The 20,801-nt window shown below is 39.0% G+C and overlaps 1 protein-coding gene across 4 annotated transcripts in view; it reads left to right on the forward strand.

The window, feature by feature from the left end:
• The window catches only part of PCMT1 (protein-L-isoaspartate (D-aspartate) O-methyltransferase), a 43,296-nt gene extending 22,744 nt beyond the window's left edge, over window positions 1-20,552 (forward strand). For 2 of the 4 annotated variants that reach the window (XM_067542397.1, XM_067542395.1), the window contains exons 5-8: window positions 5,473-5,593; window positions 10,437-10,522; window positions 12,255-12,424; window positions 18,250-20,552. In XM_067542397.1, the coding sequence (XP_067398498.1) occupies window positions 5,473-5,593; window positions 10,437-10,522; window positions 12,255-12,424; window positions 18,250-18,262 (390 nt within the window). In that variant the 3' untranslated portion in view covers window positions 18,263-20,552. Of the gene's footprint in view, window positions 1-5,472; window positions 5,594-10,436; window positions 10,523-12,254; window positions 17,947-18,249 lie in introns of all 4 variants that reach the window. The other 2 variants (XR_010918661.1, XM_067542396.1) reach the window with 2 other exon arrangements.
• Window positions 20,553-20,801: the final 249 nt, after the last annotated feature.

Here is a 20,801-nt window from a genome sequence, read left to right on the forward strand (position 1 = left end):
TGGCGATACCAGAATTCCTGCGTGCGGCACCGAGCACCTCATTCTTCCCAGGCACCCTGGTTCCCAGCATGGTGGCCTCAAGGTCCATACCCCTCTATGCCCATGTGGCAGTATTGGGCACCTTGGTTGTCTCATGGGAGGCAGTACTTCCTGGAATGTCTTCAGGCATGTGCCTGAGGCTCCTTCATCCATGGCGAGTGCTACTTAGGTGGCACCTGAACCCCTATAAGCTTAGGTCACCCTTAGCCATGAATAAAAATAGGAGGAAACTGTTCTTCCCCCATTAGAATCCATGGGAGCAGTCACCTTGTCATCCTCCTTTCTGGGTGAAGCAGAAATTCCCTCTGTCAGAGCTGTCTGGAGCTGCTCACAAGTATGAGCGCTAACCTCAGGGCAGACTGTCCAGGTACAGGGCACAAACCCCAAATTGGTTGGATGTTCTATAATTAGATTTCACCAGCCAAGTAATAAATGTGAACTCCTAAAGCACTATAACAGCCTTAACATGGAGTCACAGACAGTCCCTTGGGCACTCTGGTCTATCTTGCCACCTAAGCAAGCTTGTCTTTGTAACAGATATTCCCTTATACCAAAAATCACAACAATATTCAGGTTACTCACAGTCCCAAAGGACCAGTTACTTACCCAGGTCAAGTGCACTCTAGATCTCTTATCAAAGACAGTGTTTGTAGCCAGTCCTATAAGAAACTAACTAAAGCGTTATTAATGAAGAAAAGAAATTAGTTATTTACAAGATTAAAGCACATGCACACAAATGAGATATAGTCTTAGTTTCCAAAAGATGATAGTGGCTGCTATAATATGCAAGCTTTATATGTCCTTTAGGGCTAACCCAAGCCAAACAGCGGGATGTCTTATGTTTAGGAATCTTTGCCCCTCAGAGTTCAAGCAACATAGGGATAAAAATTTCTCCTTTACAGGCATTTTTATTCCTTTCCCCCATTGTTCAAGCTGTGGTGGAACAAGGGCTTGTGCATGTACTCTCTTCAGGGATGTGGGAGATCAGTCAACAAAGTCTTTTGTCCACAATGGCTTGTCTGATGTCTGTAGACCCTCTTTTGTTGGGGAAAGATAACACATCTTGTGGTAAATTAGTATTTTGCATTTGGTAATGCTTCTCCCCTGACTGTGGAGAATTTACAGTCTTAGGCTACAGCTATACTAGCACTTTTGTTGGTCAGTGGCATAAAAAACACACCTCTGACCAACTAAGTTTTACCTACAGAAGTGCTGGTGTGGACAGCGCTATGTCAGCAGGAGACGCCCTCCTGCCAACATAGTTATCGCCGCTCATTGGGGGTGGTTTAATTATGCCGACCAGAGAGAGCTCTCCTATCGGCATAGAATGGCTACATGGGAGACCTTACAGAGGCGCAGCTGCAGCCGTACAGCTGTGCCGTTGTAAGGTCTCTAATGTAGACAGCCTCAGTGAACATTTTTATAGTTACAGAGCAAATATTTATATGGGATAACATGGGATACTTTATAACATGGAATACAGATATAAGTAGGATTAATACAGGCAGCATCCTACAAACATTCCACAGAATCTCTATTACCTATTTTAATAGTACTAAAACATAGGTGAGCCCGACTGCGTTCCAGACATGCATTTGTCAGTGTTCATTTAGGCCTGGAGCCTTGGCATGGGCTGACACCAGGTCTGTCAGCATCACAGCCTCTCTCTAACCCCTCAGTTGGACGACTTTAGGGGTTCCAAGAACTCCAGGAAAAAAATGGCAGTAGCACTCCTACCATTGGAGAAGGTCCAGTAGCCTACCCACCAAATAGTGAACATTTTGTAGTCTACTGCCTCTGGAGAGGGTAGCCTTACCTATATATGAGGTAACAGTGGATCTAGGCTGGTCACTACAGCAGACTCCAGCTACAGTTGCCCCCACCTCTAGAAGGGTGGGAAGTGTTACAGGATGGTCTAGTGCTGTATGGAGTTACTTTAACAACAAATTAGGCAGAACACAAAGGAGATAATTGGCTCAATTTAATCCTGGCAGGCCAGGTTAGGCTGATTAAAGGAAGCAGAGTTTGAGGGCAATTAGAGTATACCATGCCCTGAGAAAAACAGCTCTTGAGTTTTGGGGACAGTTTTAAACACTGGAAACATCAGGCAGCTAGACCTGGATGCTGGAGGACTTGAATTGTGACTTTGGGTTTTGTTCTTTTTCTTTGTGCTTTGGAATGTCTTGGCATGTGCTCTCTCCTTTCTTTGGGGTGGGCAAATAAAACGTTTATCTTAGGAGATAGGGAGAGAAAAGTAACTGATTTTCTTTTTTTGTATTTATGAAGCCACACCCACTGCATGAGGTAGCTCTCTGACAAACAGAAAATATCAAGTTCCACCCAGGGACACAGAATATTTTTATACCTATTCCTCCAGCCCTTTGCCCATAGTTGTAACAGCAGCCAACAAAAAGGCAAGACAGAACAGAATGACACCAAAAAGAAAAGGAGCCAAAGAGGCCAGATTTATTTGGCAGGAAAGCCTATTTTTCTTTAAGCGTCTAATTCCATCTTGCTGACTATCAAACAGTGATGGTAAGGAATGATTTTTATATCTTTGAACAACTCTTGGCCTTTGACAAGTTGCTGTGAGATGCTAGAGTGGAATTTTTATGCTTGATCTCTGTGGGGCAGTTGGTGGGTTAAACTATCCACTGCATCCAGTACAGGTTGCAGGTTACTGCCTCTCTCTCCATGGCTATGACTGTGATGATGTGCAGGTCCTTATGGCTGCAGGGATCTGTCTTTCCCGCAGAGAAATCCAGACTGTGGTGGAGGACCTCCCTTTTAAGGGAGCAGAAGTGTACAGTGAAAACTGATGAGGCCCCTCACACTTTAAAGGATTTGAGGTTGACAGTGCAATCCCTTGGTTTGTACTCTGTCTCTTAGTAGGAAGCATTTTAGACAGCAGCTCCTCAAAGAACAGTCCCACTGTCCTTCTACGAGAGGTCCTTAGAACCACCCAAGAAGACACAGTTCTTCCACAGGAGGAGACAGCCTTCCTCAGTGACCCAATTGTTTCACCCTGTTCCTCAAAACACCTATTTTGATTGGTTGTTTGGGAGATATGGACCCATTCCTCCAGATTCAAAGCCACTCTCCCCTTTGGAAATCACCTTTCTCTTTTTTGGGTAGGCATGTATTGCCTTGGACAAATGAGTTCTGGATACCATTAGGGTAACATTGGGTTTCTGTACGCAACTTCTTCTCGTGCCTATCCGCTCAACACCTCTTTCCCCATCTCTTTTCAGGGACCACTCTGATGAGGAGCTTCTATAATAAGAGATCCTCTTTTTTTCTGGAGTGTTAATGCATGTCCTGCCCCAGTATCAGGGAAAGGGTTTCTACAGCCTATACATCCTTATCCAAAAAAGAAAGACTGATTGTGACCCATCTTGGACATCAGACAGCTAAACAATTTTTTTTGCAAGCTAAAGTCCAGGATGGTAATCCTTTCCTTGATTATTCCCACTCTGAATCTAGGAGACTTGTTTGCATCTCTCCAACTACACCCTTGATGCATGCCAGAATAACTGAGGTTGGTATACTTTCCAGGCAAATATCGCCTAGATATGATCCTGTCTGTGCCCTCTTCTTGCCCAGTAATCTTTGGCATGGTGGAAAGACCCAACATCTGCCTGCAGGGGAGTTCCCTTCGCATCTCTTCTATTCTGAACAGTAGTGACAGAGGCATTGCACCTCGGCTGGGGAACACACACACTGAATGACCTACTTGCACAAGGTCAGTGGACATTCCGAGAGAGACAGATGCACATCAGCCTCCTAGAGCTCAGGTGAGTGTGAAAGGCTTGGGAGTCTTTCCTGATTCTTATCAGACATCAAGACATTCAATTAATGATGGACAATACCTCTACCATGTTCCACATCAACAAGGAAGGGACGTGCCAAGTCTTCCCCATTGTGTCAGGAAGCTCTCAGGCTGTGGAACTCGTTTATCAGAAATCAGATTTCTCTCTTGGTCCTGGTCTACAATGGCCGTGGATTTCATCGACAGGAGATACGCAAGCCACGTATAGTAACTTGCGTATCTCGCGTCGACTTCCTTATGTCTACTGACTGCGGTGTCTCTGCTGTGCTGTGCTGCACCGATGGGAAATGCCCTCCTGTCGATGCAACGCTACGCTTCTTGTTGCAGTGGATTTACAGAGTTGACTTCCAGGTTTGATTGAGCCAGTCTTCATTGCCGTTCAATCGAACCGCAAAATTGATCCTGCACCGCCGGTGGTATCACAGGCAGTGTAGACGTAGCCTTGGCTGTCCACTTGCTTGGTTTGCAGAACACTGTAGCAGACACTTATCAAATCAGAAGTGGAAAGTCAAACACTTCATTCTCCATGACATCATCTCAGACTAGGGCCATCCTCAAACAGACTTGTTTGTGACACAAGATGACCAAATACCCACAGTTTCTGCTTACATGGAAAATTGAGCCTGTGTTCTCTGTCAGGTGCCTTTATAATCCTGTGGACAGGGAGGTTTATTGTACGCTTTCCTGCATCCCTCTATTCCCAGTATGCTCTGCAATATCAAGTAGGTCTTGACGAGACTGATTTTTAATTCCCCAGCCTGGCCCGGTTCTTGTTCCCTGACGTTGAGAGGCTCTCCAGCTGCCTGACGCAAGACTCCACTGCTGGTAACAGACCTGTTGTCGCAGGCCAAGGGAAAGATCCTATAACCAGATCTCCATCCCATGGCCTGGCTACTGAATGGATATCGAAAGTAGAACAATCCTACTTCTCTCCTGTTGGAAAGACCTTTGTTTAATAATAGGAAGAACTCTAGAAGATAGACTTACTGGATGAAATGGACAAGATTTTCTTATTGGTGTCACCAGAAATCTCTGAAGCCTCAGTACTGATAGCTTAGACTTTCAGTTTTAACAGATAATTCTAGACTATCGCTATGTTCAGTGAAAGTACACTTGGCAGTGATCTCAGTGCATCATCCATCTTTAGAGGATTAGTCTTTCTTTTTTCACCTGTCATAAAATTTCTAAAGGATTTAGTAAAAGGTTAGAAATTAAACCTTATTCTTGAAACTCTTTTTGCCAATAGAAAATGATACAGTTGTGCGTGATAGGACTTAGCTGTTTAAAAGTGATGGAAAAAATTTGTATCAACGTTCTAAAATATCAAACTTAAACAGAACCACTTTTTAAAAATGAAAAAAAAAATTAGCTATAACAAAGGAATTAGCTATAACAAAGGATAACTATTGGCACACTTTTTAAATTGGTTCAACAAGACAGGGCTTGGTGTTCTGAGCAGTAGCTTTATTAGGATTGGGGTAATATATTGCTTTACTAACTTAGCAGACTCACTTAAAGAAATGAACTGGTTCAGAAAATGGAAATAATGACATTTAAAATAAACCAAAACTAGCAAACTATTCAACTGAATGTTTTTCTTCCAGGTTGGTCCCCAAGGACGAGTTGTAGGAATTGATCATATCAAAGAGTTAGTAGATGATTCAATAAATAATGTCAAAAAGGATGATCCTACATTACTGTCTTCAGGAAGAGTGAAACTGATTGGTGAGCATCAAAGACTTTGGTATACTTATTAATTAAATTAATATTCTGACTAAAAGCTGACTGCAAATTACTTGAATTTGGAAACCTGATTGGTTGATTTCTTTGAGGATTTCAAAGGCACAAAAAGGAGTTAGAGATCCAACTCCAGTTCAAAATTTGAAGTCCTAACTAATCTTTTAGGCCTTTGAAAATATTTCCCTTCCACTCTTCATATGATCTTGATTTTCTAGCATTAAAAAAAAAGTGTGCTGCATGCACTTCTCTGACATAATAGTGTATTCCTATAGTAAAACACAACTTGAACAAGAATTCACTAAAAGGAAACACTTTTTAAAATCAGGCCTGTATCTACAGCTTCCTTGTATATGTGAATGAACTCACTTAAATAATGAGAGCACTAACTGAATAAAGCAGCTCAACTAGTTCTAAAATGTACTGATAATCTGTATTTTGCAAGAATTGGTAATATAAACTATTACCAAGACAGTACAACTAAATCAGTGTTAATGAGGGAAGAAGGCCAAAATTGTATGAAAACAGTGATTGAGCACAGTCATAATATTTACTTGACTACAAATTTGAATTTAACTATCAAGATAGGGAGATGGACTTTAGCAAAGCTTTTGATACGGTCTCTCACAGTATTCTTATCAGCAAGTTAAAAAAGTATGGGTTGGATGAATGGACTATAAAATGGATCGAGAACTGGCTATAGCATAGGGCTCAACGAGTAGTGATCAATGGCTCCATGTCTAGCTGGCAGCCAGTCACAAGTGGAGTGCCCCAGGGGTCGGTTCTGGGGCCAGTTTTGTTCAACATCTTCATTAATGATCTGGAAGATGGGGTAGATTACACCCTCAGCAAGTTTGCAGATGACACTAAGATGGGGGGAGTGGATAGGATACAGAAGGACCTAAACAAACTGGAGGATTGGGCCAAAAGAAATCTGATGACGTTCAACAAGGACAAGTGCAGAGTCCTCCACTTAGGATGGAAGAATCCCATGCACAGCTACAGACTGGGACCGACGAGCTAGGCAGCAGTTCTGCAGAAAAGGACCTGGGGGTTACACTGGGTAAGCAGCTGGATATGAGTCAGCAGTGTGTCCTGGTTGCCAAGAAGGCTAATAGCATATTGGGCTGCATTAGTAGGAGCATTGCCAGCAGATCGTGGGAAGTGATTATTCCCCTCTATTCGGCATTGGTGAGGCCACATTTGGAGTATTGTGTCCAGTTTTGGGCCCCCCACTACAAAAAGGATGTGGACAAGTTGGAGAGAGTCCAGCGGAGGGCAACAAAAATGATTATAGGGCTGGAGCACAGGAGGAGAGGCTGAGGGAACTAGGCTTGTTTAGTCTGAAGAAGAGAAGAATGAGGGGGGATTTGATAGCAGCCTTTAACTACCTGAAAGGGGGTTCCAGGGAGGATGGAGCTAGGCTGTTCTCAGTGGTGGCAGATGACAGAACAAGGAGCAATGGTCTCAAGTTGCAGTGGGGGAGATCTAGGTTGGACATTAGGAAAAAGTTTTCACTAGGAGGGTGGTGAAGCACTGGAATGGGTTACCTAGAGAGGTGGTAAATCTCCATCTTTACTGGTTTTTAAGCTGCGGCTTGACAAAACCCTCACTGGGATTATTTAGCTGAGGTTAGTCCTGCTTTGAGCAGGGGGTTGGACTAGATGACCTCCTGAGGTCCCTTCCAATTCTATGATTCTATGAAAATTTAGCAGTATGGAAGCACAGTCTCAATTATAAAAAGAAATCTGTTGGTGTATTTAAAAGAATTGTTTGAGGGACTGTTTTAATTATTTTGGGGCTGGGTGGTGCTTCTGTAAGAAAATTGCTACTAAACTCTTCACCTTATACTTATTATTTCTACTCTATTTGGCCCCTATAACAGAATTCCTCTTAAAAAATTCTTGCTTTTGTTTCTCTTCTCCAAAAAGTGGGGACTTTCCAGATCTTTTCTAAACTAGAGAAATTATGTGCCAACCACCATGTGATTGCCTTATTACAACATGCCTATAAATATACCTTGCTTCCATATACAAGTGCACCCCCCACTTCAGTTAGTGATGTTCTTCAACCAAGGTTAGTTGTGATGTTAACCTTCACTGTGTTAACCTCCACTGTTGCAGTGCCAGTGTACACAGATACCACTTTTGTTATAGCCATAGGAGCATAAATAGTTTTTCCATTATTGTTGTACCGTGCATCAGTTGCTGCTTAGGTGGCCTGTCTGGTCTTTTTTCTTCACTCCAGCGCACGGGTGTCAAGCTCCCTGAAATTCAATTAACTATGTGAATATAGTTAGAGCCCTGCAAATCTGCAGATATCCACGGACCATGTTTGCGGATCTCGGATGGATGTGGATCCAAATTTTATATCTAGAGCTCTGGAAATTTGTGGATATCCCCTTTTTATCATCCATCCGCTTTATATCATGTGGATGTGGATATCTGCAGACCATATTTGCAGATTGCAGGTCAGATGTGGATACAAATTTTGTATCCGCGCAAGGCTCTAGATATAGTGGTGCACACCCGGTGAAGCTCAGCTATGTGTTTTCACAACATCTAACATTTATTTCTGCACCTCACTGATTCCGTCATCATCAGAAGACTATCCTAGTAATGTGTTGCAGGCTATACCAAAACTAGTGTGCAGGCTCCAGGGTCCATCACTGGAGGTCTAAGGCGATCTGAACTGTTATAGGTAGGGCTTTACCAAATTCATGGCCATGAAAAATGTGTTGGACCATGAAATAAACCCTCCCTTGTGAAATCTAGCTATTGGACGGGTGGGAGTGGGGCACGGTTGGGAGCGCCCCAGCTGGGGGTTCCTACCATTCTCCTGGCTCCAGCTGCTAGTCCCCAGGTTGGGGAGGGACAGGAGTTGCTCTTCCCCTTCACAGCCACTCTCTGGGGGAGATCAGACCCATCTCCACCTCTGGGAAACCCCTGTGGCTGCAGGAAGCTCCAGGGCTGCTGCCCAGCACTAGAGCTTCCTCAAGCAGTGGGGGGAAGGTACCTGGAGGTGGAACTGATCTCCCCTCCTAGACTGCTATGCAGGGTAAGAGCAACTCCTGTCCCTCTCCAGCCTGACTGGGACTAGCAGATTGGAGCCCCCGGCTGGGGTGCTCCCAGCAGCAGAGAGATCAGATCCATTTCCACCTCTGGGAACCTCCTGCAGATGCAGAAGTGAGGGTGGCAATCCCGCGACACCCTACAACAGCTTTGTGACCCTCCCACAGCCTCCTTTTGGGACAGGATCCCCAGGGTTACAACACTGTGAAATTTCACATGTAAGATCAGAAAACATGAAATGGACTAATTTTCAAATTCTATGGCCATGAAATTGACCAGAATGGACTGTGCATTTGGTAGAGCCATAGTCATATGTGCATGACGTAGGTGGTCAAATGACTGGCAGTGATGGATAGTGCCATGAGACAATAAAAGGATTGATGGTCTATAACAAGCCCCAGGACAACAATCAATTGCTCGGCAGAAAATGTACCCACTGTATGATGATCTGGCCCCACTATGTAGGCTTTTAGTCATTACCTAGTTCATTTTGCTATTATAGATGCTACAGCAAGTCTTGGCAGTCGAATTGTGAGGGAGATGAGAAATCAGTGATTCTATGAACTGGGTGGACTAAAAACAAGAGCCAGGACAGGAGATATTTGATACAATCCTGGGATTGTGAGATGTCTTTGGGAGAGACCCAGGACTCTAAAGACGGCAGAAAAGCTGGGTGGTTGGTAGTGATTACATCATCATGAATTCAGAAAACTGGACAGTTAGTATTTGTGGAGAGCCAGAGTCTTCTGGGATATCCTCCACTGCTTCATCACAGCTGCATCACTTCATGTCCTCAGTACTTTCAAAAGCACCAAAAGGAATCTTTCTTGCTGAGCCAGGAACAAAAGCTGTGTGTTTAACTTGGCCTCAGGATTTATAAATGGTGCCAGCATTGCCAGAGGACTTGTGTAGGATTATCCCACAACATTATTTGAATTTGACTTGACCCACCACAATTTCTCCAGGGCTTTTAGAAAGCCTTTTGAAATCTCAAAAGTCATTGCTTCAGGAGTCTGTGCTGAGAATTATGGGATAGGCACCCAGGGGGCATTGCAGTTGCAGTGCAAGAAGGCTATAGTTTTAATGTGGAAACGGCAGAATTACTACTCTTGTGTACCCAAAACAGAATGGCTATTGTGGACACACTAGTTATTTGTAATAGTTCAAGTCTCTAGTATAGACAAGGCACCAAATAGCTAACCTAATGGGATATTTAAGTAGGTGCCTGGGCAAGGTGGAGGTTGATATGAGGTTAATATTTTTTGTGTAAAATTTGTGTGATAAAAAGCATGTTTCCTCCCTCAGTAACCTTTAATATTCTCCCTTTAGTAGGCTTCACAATGTTAAATAGCAAAAAATATAAAACCTGTATCTGATGTGTTGGCATCCATATCCTCTGTAATCTGGATGCTCCTTATTCTCATTTTTGTATTGTATCACAACCGTTAACTTCCTTTAACGAATGGATTACTTTTTCAATTTATATTGAACCTCCTGTGGTTTGTAGCGCTCCAACATTACTTCGCATACTGTGTATGTATGTATTCTTCATTGATTAAAGTTACTACATACATAATACAGTTAAATATGACATTTGAGAGAGACTTGGTCACACATTCTTATGACAACTCAGTTTGGTGTAGAACTTCCGTTTAAAATGGAGGATAGCCCTTTATTTACCACTGAGTATAACTTGAAAATATTCAGTTCAGCTGTTCGTCATCCCTATAAAAGGGTTAAACGGTTTTGCTTTCTTGCAGTGGGGGATGGAAGAATGGGATATCCAGAAGAAGCTCCCTACGATGCTATTCATGTAGGAGCTGCAGCACCGGTTGTACCCCAAGCAGTAAGCCTTTTATGTTTGTGTGTGATACATAAATCTCTCTGCTATGTTAGCTTTTTTAATTAAAATCCTGGCAAATGTATACTGTTGGGATTTATACAGTAGGAACAAAAACGCTTTAAAAAAATCCCTTTAATTAGACTTCCAGTTGATACGAAAATGTTGTACGTTGTGATACTTTTTCCTAATAAGAATATTTTAAAATAGTTTATCCACTCATTGGATTTTTTTTTCTTATGAAACTTAGTTTCAATAAACTTATGGAACTCCTTGGTTTCATCAAGTATTAGAGTGTAAAATTTAAATATTTGTCTGGTTCCTTGCTTCCTGGGTTGGAAAGGATTGGGAGTGTTGTGGAAGGTAATATGCTCTGTGCTTGTTGGGAAAGGGGAGTGACTACAGAGTGAAGTTTATGGCTTTAAAAATAAGTTTCATTCAGTTCTTGCCAGAAATGATGGTGAACAATACACAGACTTAAGCAAGTATATATGGGGGGAATTAGGGTTCTGACGGGGAAACTTCTTTCTCTCCCTTTTCTCCAAAAGAGTGGGGAGAAAGGGCAGAGTTAAACACTGTTCTAGTATGAACTTGGGAAAGGTAGTGGTATGGTAAGTGCTACTTAAGACTTTCAAATTTAAATTATTATTGAAAACCCCTGTAAACTGCAGGTACATGAGGCTGAGGAATGTCTATGTTTTAGGGTGTTGTGGGGAGGTTAGCCATCACCAGATGTTGTTTGATACTTTTGCAGTGGACTGCTTCCAGTAGGGGTTGGCATATGGAAATCTTAAATTTGTTATCTTATGCAACAATGAAATTGTAGCAAAAATGCATAGTTTAATATGTTAGTAAAATACTTCTGTTGAGTTTTGTAAAAAACCTCTTCTTTCTGTAATATCACAGTGAAAATTAGACTCTTCATACCTATTGCCATTTCTGCTAGAAATCTATTGTGCTCATAAAAAGGGATTTAAAAACGAAGGAAAAATTATTCCCATTCCAAGCAATTCCCTTTCTTACCTACCATCAGATTACTTAGACTTTTCATTAGTGACCATAGCACATTCCCTCAACATTGAAAGGGGTGATATTTTATCAAAGAAAGGCTGTTGCGCAAGAATTGCCAAGTAGTTAAATAGTGAACTAACCTTCCATAACTTATCATTTTATTTAAATATTTTGCTCTCTGGGATAACTTTGCAAGTCACACATTCAGTTGTCATGATGGCTCAAGCAGATCAGCAGCCCTACAGTGAAAGACTGTGCTCTGTGCTGAATGAACAACAAATAATGTGCTGGTAAAGTTAGCAAATTAATAGAGTCTGCTACAGATTACTATTAAACTGAGTTTGTAAACATGTCCAGGTAAATTTTCTGCTCTTATGGAGAAACCAGAATTACAAAAACACAACTAATTACAAGTTATTATTTTATCTGGGATAACTGATCATCAGTTAATGACATTTCAGGGAATTATTATAAATGGTCTAAAATACAAAGAGCTATATCATACAGTTTGATTGAAAAAGATTTTGGCTTTTTAATTCAGGCCATTATCTACTGCATAACAGTTGAAATAGCTTCTTATGAATGTACATTTTCAATCTATGTAGTTTGTGTAGCCATGATAAAGTATTGTAGAACTGTTTATTTTGTGCAATGACTAAAATCTAGCTTCTCTAAGGTGACTGGTTATACATATATACTCTAATTATCTTTGTTTGTTATGTTCTAGCTCATAGACCAATTAAAACCTGGTGGAAGATTGATATTACCAGTTGGTCCTGCAGGTGGAAATCAGATGCTGGAACAATATGATAAACTAGAAGATGGCAGTGTCAAAATGAAGCCCCTGATGGGAGTGATATACGTGCCTTTAACAGATAAAGAGAAGCAATGGTCCAGGTGGAAGTGATTTTCTGTTCCACTTTCTTCTTCCACACATACACACACACAAGGTGAAAGGGTGTGCATTTTAAGCAGATAGACTGCAAGGGCTGCCTTTGCTGCTGTCACTGCTTTCTGCTGTTTCGTACCATGGAAAGTGACCTTCTCTGCATTGTTACATCCTGTGAGGAGGTTCTGCTAAGTTTTTGAGTAAAGTTAAAAGCAGAAAAAATTGTTGCATGGGTTGTGCTTTGTTTCATTTGAACTCATGGCTTCTTGAGGTTTTGTGTTGGTGCTGAAGAGTGTTATCTTCATAGTTTTGAACACTGTACTTCCTAAATTTAAACATCTCATCTAATGTAACTTTTTTCTTTTTTTGCTGTTGCTAGATTTACACAGGTAGCTAAGATAAAATATAAAAGGATACTTTCGATGAAATATGAGTTTGCACTATTCTTCATAGAGCTGCTGTATTTGATCAAGTAGATCCACTTGTAATAGGTCAGGAAATAAAAGTAGTAAGTTTTTCAGTTACTGCAAATTTATTCAAGACTCCACAAGTAAGGGAAGTCCTTGAAGATCCTTATTAGGGAGCAGTATAGCTAATCTTCTAAATAAATACTTAATTTCCTGAGTCCAAAAGTAATAGAGTGAAGAGACTATAACCCCCTTCTTTCCCAAATAAAAAAAAGCCAAATGCTGATTTTAGCAGTGTTCAAAAGATCCCATCTAAAACATACCTTGCTAAAGTTTGTCACATCACTTGGACATATTGTAATCTCCCATACAGCAAACTGCCAATCCCCATCAGTTCTAAATAAGCCATTTTTAGGAGTAGACAAACGAATGTTTGTTATTGGCTCCCTAGTCCAGCACAGACACAACACAGCTGTCATCTTGAAAAACATACTAGGCATTAGTATGCGAATGAATAAACTAGCAATCCTTCTTTGCCTCCTGAGTAGAAACACTTGTGAATGTGTTAGCTTCATTAACTGAAGGGCACACATGCACACTGAGCTGTTCAAATAACTTTCAAGCTGTCTGACTCTTTAATTGTGTTTGATAAATAATTTTTTCTCGTTACTCTCCATTATAGCATGTGTTATAAGTGCTTTGACATCTAGTATTTAAGTTATAGAAATGTCTATAAAAATAAAAAAGTAAAGCAATAGTTTTATTTGACTGCAGCTTATTGAAGCCTCACTTGAATTTTTGACTGATTACTCCATAGTTGCTGCTTATAGTAAAGCATTGCAGAGTGAGTATAATGAGTTAGTGTTTAGCTAATAGCTTGTAAAACTAATTTAACATTAATTCCTTGTCCCAGCAGTTACCCAGTGTTCTGTTAGCAGTGTATTGATGGGTTTCCTGCCATTGTCCCATACTTTGGAAGTTTCCTTTTTTGCCAGCTCCCACTTGTTGGAATGTAAAATTTGACTAGCTGTGATTTTAAAGTAGCATTTACTTAAATTAGAATCTCCCTTTTGCTTTATTTTCATGGGGACTTCAGTTACTAGTAATACATTTATATGAAGAGAGAATTGAGAAACATTTAGGGGATAAAACCATAAGCACTAAATGGTTTGAGTCACTATAACAGGCTTAGTTTTGTTTTTTTTATTTAATGTATTTTGATGGAAATACACATAATAGCTGTCAATTTTTTTGCATTAACTGAAATGTTTAAAGAATTCACATTCAAAATTGAGTGACTCATAAATGAGATATAAACCCAGGAGACAGTTTAATTTTTTGCTAATTGAGTGACAGCAGAAGTGACTTCAGTGGAATCAGGATTTCACCCCATTTATGCAACATGTTTAATTATCTTTTCTGAAAACATTAATAATTTTACATCCCTCTCTGGCCAGAGGGACAACTTGATTATCGTCAGTGGTTCAAAGGAGCCTAAGGAAATAAGGTGCTGAATTCCCACTGAAATGTGATGAGTTTTGTGTGTTTGATTCCCTTAGGATCCTTATATTAGTGAGTGAGATTAGGATTTTCAATCAATTGAGGGGAGGAGAAATCTCCACAGAAAAAATTTATAGATATTTCAGTTTAATCAAAAATCAGTGGATTAAGCGAATATACACATACTATGTCTTGACTGCTCTAGTAAATCAAAATTGATTTTATAAAATGCTATGTTTCTGAGCCAATTCAAATTGTCATGTGGATTGAACACTGGTTGGAGAGCTACAAACAAGGGTAGTGATAAAAGGCAGTGTTTCAGGTTGTGAGATGCTTCTAGTATGGTGCTGAAAGTATGTGTGTTGTGTCTAGTATTTATCATTAATAGTCAAGAAGAGGGAAGTAATGGCAATTTAATGAAACTTGCTGAAGATATTAAATTGGAACGGGTTGTAAACAGTGAGGACACAAATGCAAAGGGGTCTAGAAAGGTTAGAAATAGGGCAGAAAATAGTAACATTCAATTTAGAAAAATGCAAGATATCTAGGGGAAAATAGTCAAACATTCTGTGGTAGGGAGGGAGAACATAAAAGCACTAGTACTGAATCCTTGAAAGGTCTGAACCGCAGATTTGAAAGAGAAATGTATGTATACCTGTCAAGATAAATTTAGTTAAAATTCCTCCCAGAAGATGAAGGCAGATCATGAAATCCCCTGATTTCTCTTCCCTTACACATGAAGGCTAACTGTTTCAGACTTCAGTTGTGTCATTGTTGCCAACTCTCATGATGCTTTGTGCTTTCCTTAAATCCCCAGCTGGGAGAATCCAATTATTTCCTGATAACTTTATTTTTAAATGAAAGCTGAGATTTTTAGCCCTCATGGTTGCAGAGAAAAACTTGAAAACACTAACCATAAATATGCCAACAGTTAAAAGGCAAGCAAAAAGAAACCAAAATCTATTTTAAATCTCATGATTTTTAGCCTGTATCATTGCTGCTATTTGAGACCCAGCTCAGGATTTTTGAATGCTTGGGGATTGGCAGTATGTGCTGATTCTACAGTCTCCTAAAAAATTCCAACACTACGGCCAATACTTCAAGTGCCCAGGGTCTGAAGGAGGAAACTGTTTTAAAGACTAAAAACTAAATATGTAAAGTTTGGCTAAGCAGTAACCAGTGAGTGAGATTGAAAGAAAAGTGTAAATGCCGAAGATGGAGAGGATTTATCAGTACTGTACAAGGCTTTCATAATCAGTTATAATGTGTAGGAAAGAAAGGGAAACCTAAGTTAATTAGGGAGACCTTTCCAACAAATCTAGAAGGCTATAGAATAGTTTACTAAGGGAAGTTGGGAAAAGTCTCATTCCTTGGAAACACAAACACTAGACTCAAAGTACTGTAGCAGGACTAATCTTTCACTGTTCAGGAGGGTGTATTAATGAATCAGTTCTTCAATTTCAAACTTCTGTTTAAACCTGATAGATCAAAAGTCTCCAAACTCTACAAAGTCTTTCTTACACTTGTAGTTTAGACCAATTAATACTGTTTTGTTTATGTGCAGTCAGGGGTCCTGGAACAGTTTTTATAGTGGGGGTGCTGAGAGCCATTGAACCAAACCGTAAATCCTGTATATAATAGAAACCACTTCAAGCCGGCACCCCCGAACTGTTAGTTCCAGCACCTGTGTGCAGTTAAGTCCACAGATTTTTAACTTTACTTTAAATAGAAAGTTTAATATGTTGTTACCTGATTAAACAGTCTTCAGTTTTATAATTTTTGAAATACTTAATTCAGCAGCACATTATATAGCCTATTCTCCAAGTTCTTGTAATATCGGAAAATAGCTAGCACAATTCAAATGCATAAGGACTGCCATGGACATTCTTTGACTTGGCCAGTGAAGATCAAGCAAAACTCTGTTGACAACAAACAGCTGCCCCACTTTATTCAATTAATGTAGATTTTAATATGCAGGGATAATAATATCAGTAATTTTAAAGGGCATTTTCATGCTAAGATTGACCTGTATTTACAAGGAAGTTAGTTACATTTACCCTTTTGTCAGGATTTGCTTAACGCAGCACAAAACAGAAGTAAATAAAATGTGAGGGCAAATTATTCATACTGCAGTATTCTGTTTGCCATGAATTTGAGTACTAAGAACACATTAGTATTGCTAAGCAAAAGAACTTCAAATAAAATATGCTTAATGCATTAGTAATACTACACAAAATCATGTCCAATTACATTGATTGGGAAAAATTTGTTAGGTCTTGAAACACTGACATCTCTTTTTTAATTACAAAAATTTTTAAATATCAGGCTTACCACATCAGGCTCTGAATATGTTGTAATGCTACTTTTGTGCCTTGATGTTGCAGATCTTTGTGTTAATACCATGAACAACTAGGCACATGAGGCTTGCCAGAGTGCTAGACTTGTCTTTACTTTTTTTTCCTGTTGTAAATATTAAATGAAATAGCAGAGTTTAGCCATATGAACAATATTACCTATAAATTGCACCATTAAGTCTATCTGTATTGCACTTCAAATGTACCTCTGAGATCCAAAACTAAGCAGCCAATCACTATAAGGATTGCAGCTACCTGACTGCTTTAGCAATTAGTAACAACTTCAGGAGAAAACTCAAACTTTAAATTCTAGTCTTGGCAGGTAAAAGCTTTTCAGTTGACTTCAAGAAGTTGTGTATGCTGTCATTCCATGCTATGACTGCAAATGCATCCTATTTGGGATGCATGGCCCTTTTTCCTTGTATGCATGAAGCTGTATATTTTGTGGGCTGGCTTGCATTAGTAGATTGATTGATTGAAATACTTTTGTGTATTGGGCCAGAAATCGCATTAGTGAAGTTGCTCTTAATTAAAACAATTTGTGCCTTTACTAATATTAATGAGGTAGACTACTCTCAAAATAACTAGGTCAGATGGTTTGCCATTATATGGAGCATTTTTTCCTCTGTAGCTAAACGCAAATGTACTGCTCTGTTACAGTAATCTAACTTCCTTGTGATGGTGGAATTTTTCATAACTATCAACTTTGACTAGTAGAAAAATCCTGGATTTAAAACTAATGCTTTTAAAAAATGTTTTTGGAGTGTAGCGTTCAGTCACTAATGTATCCTAGTTCCACAGTTGAAATATGGGTTCTGTATTTCACTGTTTTTAAACTTACATTAATAAAAGAAACCTTGATGTTCTGGGTCATCCTACTGATCAAAACATGATTAGAGAAGCTGTTTTGTTACATCCTTTTATTATAGCCAGAGTCTTTATTCCTCTCTGGTTTTAATCTCATGCTCAGTAGCTGGAGGCGTTCATTATATAGCCCTGGCCTGAGTAGTTTCTTCAGGAGCTGATAAAGTTGCTCTGTGAAATAAACAGACATAACAGATAGATGATGCAAAATTCTCCACTTCTTCATCAGAGTGAGATGTGCCCAGCACTGACCAAACACTGCAACTAAAGTTTAACTTTGAACTCAGGTTTCACATTTTGCAGCCTTTTGTGCAGGTACCGAGAATAATTGGACCATAGTTTCAAACAAGTCTCTCTCCAGTAAATGGCCCAGAGTGTTAAGAGAGTCACTTCTTCAGATAACAGGTAGTCATGTATTTTTTTTTTAAGCTGTTGATATTTTAATTGATATGTTCATGGAAGCAAATGATAAACTTTAATGTGAAGGAACAAGGGCCCATATTGCACAGTAGATCTGTATTTCACTTAGTAGTATGAGGTACTGTTGGATTGCTGTTGATTTTCCTTGTGGCTTAAATGCTTGAAGAGATTTCTGAAGTTTTGCTGCTGTATTTGAGCACTGCTGCATTTCCATTGATTTAATATAAAAATTGCAAGAATGATCTCCTTGTGGAGAAGAATATAACTGCATTTGTTTTCTTTCTGCAGGGATGAATTGTAAAAGCTACATCATCTTGACCCAAACATAGTGTTACAGTGGACTGCCCATCTCCAGTTCTAAAAGCTTTTTGAAAACCAACAGCATTGCAGTTTGTTTTGGATTTTGTTATACTGTTATCAGCATGGAAAAGCGTGGTGTTTTTATTTTATTTTTTTTAGAGGCTTAAGGCAAATCTGGTAAAGAAACAGTAGAAAGTTTAAATGCGGGCTATGTTTCTTTTTAACAAGCCTTTATTTTACTTTAATCTGTTTAAAGAAATGAATTCCTACAAAAATGCAAAGACCTACAGTTTTGAACTCTTTAATGTTGATGGCGGGTACTTTTTGAACACTTTATTTCAGCTCTATTGTTTCTTGGTAAAATTGCTTCTGTGCACCTTATAACACTACATACACAATGGCAGGTTCTCTGTGTTCAGGTGTCTGCTAGATGTTACTAAGAAAATGAAATGAACTTCCTTCTTAAAGCTTTTGACATGGTGTCATAGACTAGCATGTAGTAGATACAATCAGCTGCTTTATTACCTTAAAAGTGGGCATTTGTATATATTAAACTTCACGACATCAGAGGTGACAGCTCATTATAAACTCTGTGGTTCAGGTTGGACATAACTGACATAGTTTTTTCCTTCCTTGTCAAATAATTAGCAGAAACTTGTAGTTCAGTATTGTTTTGTAGCTCACTGCTGATACGATATATATGAATTTAACATAACAAATGCTATGTAAGCTATGTCCTAATCACTGAACAGTTTATGCAGTGCTGTTTAGCCAAATAAAATTAAAAGCAAAAAGGGTTGTGTGAGCTTCTTGTATGGAAGGATCAGGATCAGTATGTTAAATATAACTTCTTGAAATGCAGAACACTGTACTCCGATAACATTAACATCCATATTGGTAAAATTAGTTGCTTTTGACATAAAATCTCTGCTGTATTATCTACTTTCTTCCAACTACAGGCAGTGATGGAAAAATTTTGGATTAATGTTTTAGGTGAACTGAAACTTCTATAGAAAAGAAAAAAAACTGATAAATACTGAAGTGATGGATCCTAAAACACTGACCAAATAAATATTTAGCTATATACATTTTAAAGAGTAATTGAAAGGCTTTTTTTAATGTTCTCAAGACCCAAGTTTTATGTTCTGTGTTTTTCTTTACTGCAGTTAATGACATGAGGAAAAACCCAAAGCAGTTTAAAAACTTTATAGCTCTTGTGTGTTCTTCCTGCAGCTCCTGATCACTAGCACTTGAATGGTAAAATACATATTAAGATCTTTACTTTTTTATTACAAAAAAGCAGAGCTAGATGAATAAGAACCTGCATCATTTGGCTCAATGTGGCCACTATTTCTTTTTGAAAAATATTCAGCCTGTGGTAGACTTAATCATTAGAAGTATGAAGAGTATTATTGAAAAGCCTCTGAAATCTGAAAGAAGAACATGTAAATTACCTTCATGTGAAGGTCAACCCCATCCAACTCCTGTGTAAAATATACTTGTCACATAATTTATTTAGACATTTCAGAGGTTAATATACCACCTCCCCCTGATCTTTTAATTGAAGTCTGGGAGCACATACATAAATTACATTAATCCTATAAGGGAAACTAATTTCAAGTTAAGGAAGTCACTTGATTTCTTAGTGCTTGTTCTAGAAAATACAATGAAGAAACATTGGTTTGCATCTGATGTCAAATTTGTGCTAATTCACAATCAACTGTGAATCTGTTCGTAGTGTTAAAGTAAAATATCTTAAATGATGCATGCAGCAAGATAAGATATCTCAACAGATAACACCATCTTACTCATAATGTTTAACCTTTTGGTCACTGTGTCATTCTAATTTATTGAGTTCTCAACTTTGCATCTTCACGCTAATTTAATCAGTTAAATGAAGAATAAGAACTCAAATGTATCCAAATTCTTCTCTCTAGACAAAGTGCAACAAGCTAGCCTATGTTGGAAGATGTGGTAGACATGATCCTAAACTTTCAGTGTAAGAGATCCACATTGCAGGAGCTATAAAACATCTGGGACTAAGGCTATTGTGGGTTGATATGCCTGTTCCAAAGGAAGGTTTAATGCTTGCCACATTACTTTCTTCTGAACGTAGGAATAGCATTGAGAGAGTCTGAAAGTTGACTCCTCCATGGTGAGTGAAGTAATGGTTCTTGTCTAAAGATTTTTGAAGAAAAGAAGAAGTTGAAATGCAGAGGATTTAAAGAGTTTGAATAAATGCTGTGTAAAATATCTGATTGCTACTTTGCCAAATAAAATTAAAAATGAGAGGAACCTGTATGAGTATTTTTTTATTTTCTCTTCAAACAATTTGCATCACTTTCTGGTCATTTTTATGTCCAGAAAGAAATATAAAGGCCATGTACATAGCGTATGGGACTTCATTTAGTAAATTACCAGAAATGTTTGAATTTACCTCTTATTTCAGTTAATGTTTGACCTAATTTGGTTGTACCCAGATACTTGAGATATTAAATCTGATTAAGATTTCATACCACCTTTATATTGGTGTTAATTTA

The sequence above is a fragment of the Emydura macquarii genome, unplaced genomic scaffold, assembly GCF_026122565.2.
Source record: "Emydura macquarii macquarii isolate MOO-44397 ecotype Brisbane River unplaced genomic scaffold, CSIRO-AGI_Emac_v2 contig_705, whole genome shotgun sequence".
NCBI lineage: Eukaryota > Metazoa > Chordata > Testudines > Chelidae > Emydura > Emydura macquarii.